Source organism: Trichechus manatus, unplaced genomic scaffold (genome assembly GCF_000243295.1).
Source record: "Trichechus manatus latirostris isolate Lorelei unplaced genomic scaffold, TriManLat1.0 scaffold00019, whole genome shotgun sequence".
NCBI lineage: Eukaryota > Metazoa > Chordata > Mammalia > Sirenia > Trichechidae > Trichechus > Trichechus manatus.
Genome location: NW_004443955.1, coordinates 6149238 through 6159765, shown reverse-complemented (window position 1 = coordinate 6159765; position 10528 = coordinate 6149238). Strand labels below are relative to the sequence as shown.

At 41.3% G+C, this 10528-nt stretch overlaps 2 protein-coding genes across 4 annotated transcripts in view; both read left to right on the top strand.

Annotated features, from left to right (window-relative positions):
* Positions 1-772: 772 nt before the first annotated feature.
* Positions 773-10528, top strand: part of SNURF (SNRPN upstream open reading frame) — a 44020-nt gene continuing 34264 nt past the window's right edge. For both annotated transcript variants that reach the window (XM_023727854.1, XM_023727855.1), the window contains exons 1-2: positions 773-887; positions 9199-9294. In XM_023727854.1, the coding sequence (XP_023583622.1) occupies positions 874-887; positions 9199-9294 (110 nt within the window). In that variant the 5' untranslated portion in view covers positions 773-873. The remainder of the gene's footprint in view (positions 888-9198; positions 9295-10528) is intronic.
* The window catches only part of SNRPN (small nuclear ribonucleoprotein polypeptide N), a 43976-nt gene continuing 34267 nt past the window's right edge, over positions 820-10528 (top strand). Inside the window, exons 1-2 of one of the 2 annotated variants that reach the window (XM_023727850.1) lie at positions 820-887; positions 9199-9294. The gene's annotated coding sequence lies outside the window, so the exon portion shown is untranslated. Of the gene's footprint in view, positions 888-8840; positions 9295-10528 lie in introns of those variants that run through there. The other variant, XM_023727851.1, reaches the window with a different exon arrangement.

Sequence of the window (10528 nt, the reverse complement as noted above, 5' to 3'; positions counted from 1 at the left end):
AGACATTTCGGAGTTTAGGAAGTGTCCACTACATCTGTAGAGAGGGTATTAAGTCAAAAATCCTGTATCTACTAGCTCATGAAAAGCCTATATTCCCTACTCCAGCTATTTAAAAAGTATTTAAATCTAACAGGCAAAAAAGTTTCTTGTTTTATTTAGGCATCTAAATTCATTTTTTGTTTAATAACAAGTAAATAACCAATTTTTCTAATGTGAGGATCTTTCCTATATGGAGAGTTTAAATAAATTATGATTATTTTGAAACGAATTTTCACAATTTACAAAAAATTGTAGACAATAAAAGGGGGAAAAAATCTCTTCAAATTTGAACAATGTAGCATCTTTTTAAAGTTAGGTATATTTTCTCTGGACAGGGTTTCAAGCATCTGGCATTTTTGCATTGATAGTGGTTTTATCTCAATTTAACTCTTCCAAACAGGTTTTTCTGGTCTGGCCTATAGGAAGACGTTAAGGGGACTGTAAATTAGTATTGTTTGGCCAATGGTGCCTGCAAAGATTTATTGGGGAAATAAGAGTGATATCCCAAATATATTTTACATATATTTAAAAATAGGAAGAAATAACCCCCAGGGTGGTGTTTTGAGGCTACCTGAACTCCCCCCTCAGGGCACCCGTTCTGCGGGTGTGCCAGGTCCGGTACCCACTATATCAGTCATTCGGGTCATGGATAGCCCCCTTTCAGTGCGGCAGCACATCACTGCGGCAATCTGGTGCGCCTGCGCGGTGCAGGGCTGGCGCGCAAGCGCACAGTATCCTCGGGATTTACCCGGCACTGCGCAGCTGGTCGGACACACAGCCGAGCAGCTGTAGGAGATGCCCCACGCGTCAGCGTGAGGAGCGGTCAGTGGCGACATGGAGCGCGTCAGGTCAGCAGCGGGTAGTTACCTTCGGACAGGCAGCTTGGGGAATCTTTATATTTCTTCCTCAGATATTAAAATCTGCAGGAATTGAAATAGAGTTCTATAAATTGGGAATGCGGGACCTCAGTCCTTTGTTCTGGAGAGCTGGATCGGACACATTTGGAGGCTTGAACCCTCTTCTGTCCGTCCCTGTACCGTATCCTCTCCGCGGCCTGTTGTGGTGCGTCGTGCCGCGCCGCGTCCAGTCCTGTTGACCCCATCCTCTCACATAGTCAGGTCCCATTGCGTGCTGTTGCATCCCTTTGCAGCCACACTCTGTCCCGTGGGTTTGAGGTTGTGGTCGTGGCTGCGGGGAGGGGGTGGCGCAATTGCCGCAGTGGTTGGGAGAGGCGGTGAGGTGGCCTCAGTGGAGACGACAGTGTGGTTAGAAGCGGTGGTGTGACCACAGAGGCAGGCAGGGGCAATAAGGTGACCATGGTGAGGGGGAGAGGGTGGCAGACTAGCTGTATGGTGGGGAGTGGGGGCAGTTGGGTGGCCACATTGGCGAGAAGTGCACAGAGGTGACCACAGCAGGGGAAGGCGGAGGTGGGTTGGCGGGGAGGAGCTGATGGCCACAGTGGTCAGGAGACGGCGTGAGGTGGCCGCAATGGTAGAGGGCCAGCAGGGCGGGGCTTGTGGGTTGTCTGGTGGCAGGGTGACTATGGTGGAGGGGAGGAGCAGTGGAGGGGCTGCCGCGACCAGGGGTAAGGGGCGGTGGCAGTGTGGCCGCATCGAGGGGGAGTGGTCCTCGGTGTCGGGGAAGAGAATTGAGAGGGCTGCAGTGGTAGAGACGGGGTGCCAGGGTGGGCGGGGATTGCGGGTTGGCTGCGGTGGCTGGAACGGGCGGTGGCAGGGTGGCCGTGGTGGAGGCGAGGGCCGGTGGAGGGGAGGCCATGTCAACGGGCAAGGGGCGACGGGGGTAGTCTGGTGGCAGAGAGGGGCAGTGGCAGTGTGGCCACAGCGAGGTAGGAGTGGTCGGTGGTGTGGTGAGGGCCGAGGAGGGGACGGCCGGACACAGTAGAAGGGATTACATTAAGTCTTTAGTTTGTAAATGGACAGTTATCTCCCCTGAACAAAAAGAACATTAAATATTGTGACTTCCATATCGAGTTTGTTTTATGGCGACCCTGTTTTAAAAACCTCACTCTTAAAATGAAGTGATGGCTGCGGAAATATTTTGTTTTTTAATATATTTTACTTCTTTAGTGTATTTTACGCCACTTGCGTTTTGTGGCTATGTTGGAAGAAGATAGGGAGATGCCCTGAAGGTCTTTTCATACATCTCCTGACATAAAGGCGAGGTTCTGGGTTGTGATACCATGGCAGGTGTGCTTGCATTGTCCTTTCCTTGTGTTCAGAATGACGTCTTGGAACGTAGACTAGGGGTGCAGGGGTCCCGCATCATCTTGCTCCTTTTGTGCAGTTCTCCAAAGATGGCCGCTGCTGCAGCGATGTGGGTCTGCGCAGGCGCAGGGCGGGGGGCAATGGCCCCCTCCTCAAGGTGCAGCAGTGAAGGGAGGGGCCGGGCCTGCGCAACTTCTGCCTGTCAGGAATTTTGGCCGAACCCTCTTCAAAGTGCCACAGTCGGGGGAGGGTGCGAGTGTGTGCGGGCCTGGCTGGGTGGGTGGCTGCCCCTTCCTCAAGATGCGCAGGCGCGGTAGGGATGGCACCTGCCTCCACCCCTTGTTGGGGCAGGCGGGGGAGGGGGTCTGCGCAGCCTCTCTGGGAGGGAATGGCAGCCACCCCTCCACCTGCCTGGTACAAGGGACGTTCCTTCTGCACTATGCTGCAGTGAGATGGAGGACTTGAGTTTGAGCAGTCTCTGCCTGGCAGGATTGGCAGCAGCCCCCTCCCCACGGAGCTGCAGTAGGGTGGGATAGGGAAGTGAGAAGAAACGGATTTGTACAGCCTCTGTCTGCAGAGGATGGCGGTTATGCTGCACTCCCTTTTTTCTGTTATGCAGTGGAGGAGAGGGGAACTATGATGGCAGGAGACCAAGGGGGACAAGCCCCCCCCCCGACCCGGCTGTGCTATTTAAGGCAGCATCCATCACAGATGCGACACTGCAGATTTTAAATCTGTTTTCTGATTCTCCAGAAAGGCTCATCTTTTTATTTGCGGATCCTCCCTTAGTTGTATCATGTGCAATCTAATTGTTCTCCATTCTCAAAGTGGATTCAGTAATCCCTTATACCAATCCATTTTTCGAAGCCTTTGATTTCCACCTTTCAGATTTGATAATTCCACGTCTGTATCACCTTCAGAGTCTATCCTTCTTAACCTGTGGTTATTCCATTCGTGATCCCTCTGTGTATAATTTCCTTATACTCGAATTGGGATGTAGCTCAGCCGATGTCCAGAGGGGAGTGCCAAACACGGTGGCCTTCTCAGGCTCTTAGGAGCTGAGATCTGTGAGTTGTGTTTGCAGGAGAGGAGATCAGAAAAGGGCTGCGTATGTGAGTAGGGTCAGGGAATTCTTGCATTTATGCAGATTTTTAAATTAATGCTTTTGATCATATTTGAAACTGGAGATTCTATGAATATTTGGTGAAAAAGGACAATGAACACATTAATTGTTCCTGTTTTACTGTTTTGATTTTCTTTTGGGGATGGGCATTTTTACTTTAAGGATTTTTTTTTTTTCCCCTTTTCTTTTCTTGGTAGGGTTTTCATGTGCTTGCCTCTTCTTCCTTTTAATCTAGCCAAGTTTGTTTTGTTGAGTTGGGATGTAATTAAGGAAGAGGTAGATGTAGGAAGCTTGAAAAGCATTCTTGTGGAATTCCTTGTCTTTTTTTGAATAATTTAAAAAGTAGCAGTGATCTGGAATTTTTGTGTGATATTTATTATTTCCCCATTTTTCCAGCTTGTATGAAGATACCGCTTCAGGTAGTTATATCTTGGTTTAATTTCTGATCATTTGGCCCTTTGCAAGCTTAATTTATATTACTCTGGTCCACCATTTTAGAGTCTTTCACTCAGGCTCCCAATATGGCAGGATCCCTTAGGAAAGGCCTCAACATGTCAGGGACATCTTAAGTTTCAAGATCTCTGCCTTGCCAGAGTGTATGTGGCTCAGTACCAGGGCTTTTTGAAAATGGAGAGGGAGTGTGAGCCCTTCCCCTGGTTTAGAACAAGGTAGCTTGGGCAAGGGATTTCCACTGGTGGCTAAAGCAAAGTGTAGTATCTGACGCTGAGTTTACCCACAGAGTTTTATCTGTCCAGTCTTTTACTGCTGAAATATTTCCTCATTTATGACTACTCTACATCTTCATTTTTTTTCCTTCTTGCTTTTCCTAATGTGTTCATGTTTGTTTCCAATAAGATGCACGTTTATAATGTCCAGGATTCAAACCTGACACCGGAAGCTATTTTTAGGAAGAATCTTTGAAATAAGTACCATATGAGTGCAGCCCTCAACATAGCAGGGACAATGAGACTGAAGATCCCTTTTATTGCTTTATCACTGGTCCTGTGGATAATGGGGGCCTGGGGACAGCTTTGGTGTTAAAGGAAGGGGCACTCCAAATCTGCTCTTCCTTTTCTGTTCAGTCCCTCCCCTCACCTTCTGTGGCCCAGAGCCAGGAAGCTTTTGTGAAAGTTGTTACTGGTTAAAACAGCCTCATTCACTGATAAAGGTAGAACATGGAATTTACTTCTTTTGTCTTCCATTTTCTGAATGCTAGCTAGTCCAGAATTATCTTTTTGAAGACTTCCTAGTTCTGTAGGTACAAATTTTCTTATGATTTTGGCATCCTCTTAGTTTCGTAACGTCCCACTTGTCTTTAAATTCTTATTGTAAGTTTGAGGATTTGTTAAAGTAGCATAGCTGTGAAGGACGTAAGATCCCCTTTAAAGCTGTTTTATGAAGAGTTGTAGCTATAAGGGTTTAAAGACATAGGTGCGGAAGAGCTGAGAAAAGGATGATAGTTGTGGGTTATGTCTACTATAATTTTATATGCTGTGTCAATTTCCTCTTTTAAATTGAGTCCCATAAATTTGGCAACTTAGAACAGACCTTAGTATTCAGGGTCTCTATGTTTTAATTTCTGGATACTGTTAGCTATTTTAGAAAAAAAACAGTCTGCATTTGCTATAAGCAGGGTAGATTTAGAGCAGGGAATTATATTTCAGTATAATATTGGGCTCCAGATGTGGTTGAGGTTAATTTTAAGGCAGGCTAGCATGAAGTGGTTGGAGAGAATTAATACTGCTAGGGAAGGGGGTTTTTTGGGTGGACATCCATTTGGCCCAGGTAACTGGTGTGAATAGGATACAGACTCCCTTGAAAATGTATATTACTTAATGTTTATATTCAGATACATAAAATATACTTTGTATTTGTCATATATTCAAACAATACTAAAATATTTAAAGACAGGGAAAGTTCCTGTTAACTTATTCCTCCAGAAATAATTACCAGACTTAATTGTTGGTGGAGAGAACAGCTGTGCCGTGTATCTGCCAGGTCAGGTAGGCAGTGACCTGACAGCCCTAGGGCTGTTTCTGAGGGATTATTCTAGGAATTTTCTGTGCTTATATTAAGGTATTCATTAACATTGTTTTGTTATGCTAGAAATAATAGTTATACTAGATATAATATTTACATCTTTTTTCACTCATGACTCATGGTTAAACCAAAAAACCAAACCCATTGCCATCGAGTTGATTCCGGCCCGTAGCGACCTATAGGGCAGAGAACTCTAAACTGTAGGGTTTCAATGGCTGTAATCTTTACAGAAACAGATTGCCGCATCTTTCTCCCCCAGAGCAGCTGGTGAGTTCTAACCATGGACCTTTCATTTAGCAGCAGAGTGCTTAACCACTGTGCCACCAGGGCTCCTTTTACCCATGGTTACATGTTCATAAATAAATAAGTTCTGTCTTGTTGCCTTTATTAATTTTATGGTTTATTTTTTGAGTAACATAATTTTCAACCAAAACTTTTTTACTTTTGAGTTTTATTTGCTATTATACGCGAATGAGTTTGGATGATATTTCTGTAAGATAATTTAAGAATTTCTGAGTGAAAGATTATACATTTAAATTTTTTTTATTTCTGATTACCCTCTCAAGGATAAATTTACACTTTTAAAAGTCTTAAGTTTTTTTTCCCCCCACATTCTGGCCAAAACAAAAATATTACTTGTTTTTATAATTCTAAAAATTTAAAACAAAACACATGATTATTTAATTTAAATATTTTTATATATTCATAAATACTGTCTTATATTTATTAGACTTATCTGCACTCCTATTTTTTTGCACTTTTAGAGATTTTACATTTTATTGGCTCCATTGTCAGTAGAAGTCATCAGATTCATATTGAGGTCTGTATCCCAAAAGTACCTCAGTTTTTAATCTTGTTACAATCTTTAGGTTTTTTTTTTTTTTTGGCCCCAGACATTCTCCCTCACTCAACATTATTTTTTTTTGAGATTCCTGTATGTTGTTGGCAGTCTTCATTTTTGTTGCTGTGTATCCAGCCACAAAATCATTTAAAGACTATAAGAATGTTTCCTTTATCAGAGGTCGGTTGATGAGGTTCTGATTCTTGTACACTTCAGGAAGTTTTTTGGAAGTGTCTTCACTTTCATGTTCAACAGGAAGTTTGGTTCTCACATTATGAAAGAAGTTTTATAAAGCTGAAATGCAGCTTTAATCTGGAAAATCCAAATCTGTTTTTTGGTGATTGATTTTTGTAACTTCTGTATAGATGAAGATGTTTGGTAGGGAAAATTGTTCATGTGTGGAGGGGTCCTTGTCATGTAGCTATTGCATCTTCACCTTGATAAGATGTACTTAGGCCATCCACTTACATTCTGAGAATCAGAATTATGTCAGGGCAGGTTGTTGGTAGTTTTAAGATAAGTGGGATGCCGATAATCTCTCTTTTCTAATTCAATTAATTGGAAATATAGTGTAGTTTTGTCAGTCAAAACATTTGATTATCTGTGGCAATGTAAGAAATGTTTTTATTGATATAATTCACTATGTACACAAGATTGAGTAACTATCACCATTATCTTAATTTCAGAACATTTCAACACCCCAAAAGGAAACCATGCGCACTCATTAGGAGTCACTCCACATTCTCACCTTTGCCCAGCTGCTGACAACCATGAATCTACTTTCTGTCCTTATGAAATGGGCTGTCCTGAACATGTCATATAAATGGAGTTACATACTATGTGGCCTTGTATGTCTGGCTCTTTCACTTAGACTAATGTTTTCAAGATTGATCCATGTTGTGGCATGAATCAGTACTTCATTCCTTTTTATGACTCAATGCTATTCAGTTGTGTTGTGTATACCATACCACACCATATTTATTTATTCCTTACTCAATTGATGTATGTTTGGATTGTTTCCACTCTATTATGAATAATGCTACTAGGAACATTGCTGTATGAGTTTATGTATTTATTTCTTTTGGGTGTATGTCTATGAGTAGACAAATTGGGTCATATATTAACTTGATATTAACATTTTTAGGAATTGCTAGACTGTTTTCCAAAGCATCTTCACCATTTTACATTCCCACCAGCAGTGTTCGGTAATTACAATTTGTCCACATCCTCACCAGCACGTTATTTTTTTTTTTTTTTAATTAATTGGCTGGAAAGGAGCATCTTATTGTGCTTTTGATTTGCATTTCCCTAAAGGCTAATGATGTTTACTGTCTTTTCATGTGCTGATTGGCCATTTGTATGTCTTTGGAGAACTGTCTATTCAAATGTTTTGCCCACTTTTAAGTTGGGTTATTTGTGTTTTTATTGTTGAGTTGTTAAGAGCTCTTTATTAGACTCTTATCAGTTCTACAATTTGCAAATAATTTCTCCAATTCTGCTGTTTGTCCTCACTTTCTTAAGTGTCCTTTGAAGGAAGAGCATTTTTATTTTGTTTTTAAACATTTTGATGAAGTCCAGTTTATCTGTTTTTTCTTTTGTTTGCAGTATAGGTGTCATATCTATAAGAAATCATTGCCTGATCCAAGGACGAAAATACAGCAACGTATATAATTGTATCATTTAAAGATCTAATCTATCTGAATTTTTATGGTCTTTTCTATTGCTTGATTAGGATATTCAGGGTTCTTGAAGTAATAAACAACATATGTAGTTGGTAAGTCATTTGACTGTTTGCGTAGTATGGAGCCCTGGTAGTGCAGTGGTTAAGAGCTCAGCTGCTAACCAAAAATGTCAGCAGTTTGAATCCACCAGTCGCTCCTTGGAAACTTTTGCGGCAGTTCTCCTCTGACCTGTAGGGTCACTGTGAGTCAGGATCGAGTCGATAGTGGAGGTGGAGGTTGCGTAATATAACATTTTTTTTTTTAATAGCTAGGGTTCAGAGAATTCCCTTTTGGGACGTGTCCTTTTGAATTCTCCCTTTGAATTGTTTTACTGCATTTCTCTTTGTGAAATGTCTCTTCTTCTGTTCTTTATGATTTAGCGTTTCAAAATTGGAATTTTAGGAATGGTTCCTGTAGTTCCTAACATGGCAAAAGTGTGGGATGTTTTATGCAGTCACCTTGAGCGGCCATTTTGTGAGTTGTTCTGAAGACCATAATATGGCAATACTTAAACATGGGTCATTTGCTTAAGCAGCGCGTTTTCTTTTGCAAATCCTGACAGTATTTGCACATGAGGTTGCTTATGTAGACATTTTCTAATTTAAACTTAATGTTCTACCATTCATATATACAAAAGAATCATTATATACATATGTTTTTGGAAAATAGCTTTGCTAGTTTTTTTGGAGACATTGGGTGGGTGGAGGTGGGGGAGTGTGTGTGTGTGTGTGTGTGTGTATATCTGCATATGTGTATGTATTATATATGGATATGTGAATATACATAGACAAAAAACAAACCAAACCTTTTGCCATCTAGTTGATTCCCACTCATAGTGACCCTATAGGACAGGGTAGATCTGCCCCATATGACTTCCAAGGAGCAGCTGGTGGATTTGAATTGCTGGCCTTTTTGTTAACAGCCAAGCTCTTAAGCACTGTGCTGCTATATATTTGCTTTGTTTCATGACATTTTTTTTCCACCAGGTTTTGTGATGCGAAGGGAATTTTTGAAGGGAGAAAGAAAGTAGCTAAGGACAGACTCTGACTTTGGAGGATGAAGACCTACTAATTTTGAATTTTGTTTTAATTGGATTGTGGACAGTTAAAATTTCAGCATATTAATTTAGTTCTAAATATAATCTTGAAATACACGATTGTTTCATAAATTGATAAATTCCATCAGACAAATCCTCTTTTTCTATTTCAGGGACCGCTTACATCTTAGACGAACTACAGAACAGCACGTTCCAGAGGTGGAAGTCCAAGTCAAACGCAGAAGGACAGCCTCACTGAACAACCAAGAGTGAGTAAAACCTGGGTTGAGAACTAATTCAGGTCAGAATCCTGTTTCATGTTGAAGCAAACTATCATTCATTTATGGAATTAAAATGAATTTAATTAATGGAAGAAGCAAATGGACCTAATACAGGAGTTGCTGGGAAGAATGCAGTGACGTCCTTAATTGTGGTGTCCTAACCTAATACAACCTCTGTTAAGACTTCAGGGTAATGTTTTTACTTTTTTTCCCCATACATGTATTAGGTGGGTTTTATATTTATAACATTGTATATTTATCATTCAGCAAGTGTACAGTTGAATAATTTCTGCTTTATTAGTTATGTTGTTAAATCACTATGTATGCCTGCAAAAGGCTGTATACATTGAAGTGACATTAACTTACATTTTTATTCTTGCTTGGCAATAATTAGGTTTGATTTTCCCTTTTTTTTTGGTTAGTATATTTCTTCTGTTGAAAATTTAAAATATATTTGCATTTGTTTCCCTTGGTTTGGGACCTGTTGCTACCATTTGAAGTTCCATTCATGCTATGTAGAGTTACCTATGAATGCCTGGGCCCCTCAAGAAAAAGCCAGCCTTAGCTAGTAAAAATTCCGTATGTTAACTCAGATTGATTTATTTCAAGATAACTGTGTTTAAAAGGAAAGACTGTGTTTCAGTGTACTTTATTGGGTCCCAGAATTAAGGAGTTAATCATGTGAATCGTAGTCTCCCCAAGGAGTATAGGTAGGTCATTATCTTCACTTACCCACTGCCATCCGGTCAATTCCGACCTACAGAGACCATATAGGACAGAGTAGAACTACCCCATAGGGTTTCCAAGGTGTAAATCTTTAAGGAAGCAGACTGCCACATCTTACCTCCGCAGAGCTGTTGGTGGGTTCAAACTGCCAACCCTTAGGTTAGCAGCCAAGCATTTTAACCACTGTGCCACCAGGGTGCCTATCTGCACTTAGAGATACAAATTATTCTACTGTAGGAGGATTTGTAGGATTTCTTGCCTAAATTTCACGCTTGAATGACAAGGACATTAGGAAGGACATATTACCCTCCCTCCGCAGGTGGTGAGGACTAGAAAGAAAAGATCAACAACAAAAAGCCAATTTTTTTTTCAACCTTGGGAAAAATGACTAGACTTAGTCATAGTCCCACTGCTTATGGTGGTTCTCATTTGTTGTGGCTGCTTCTCCACATCATGATACATTCCCAGATGTTTTCTTGTAGATTTAACTGAGCTC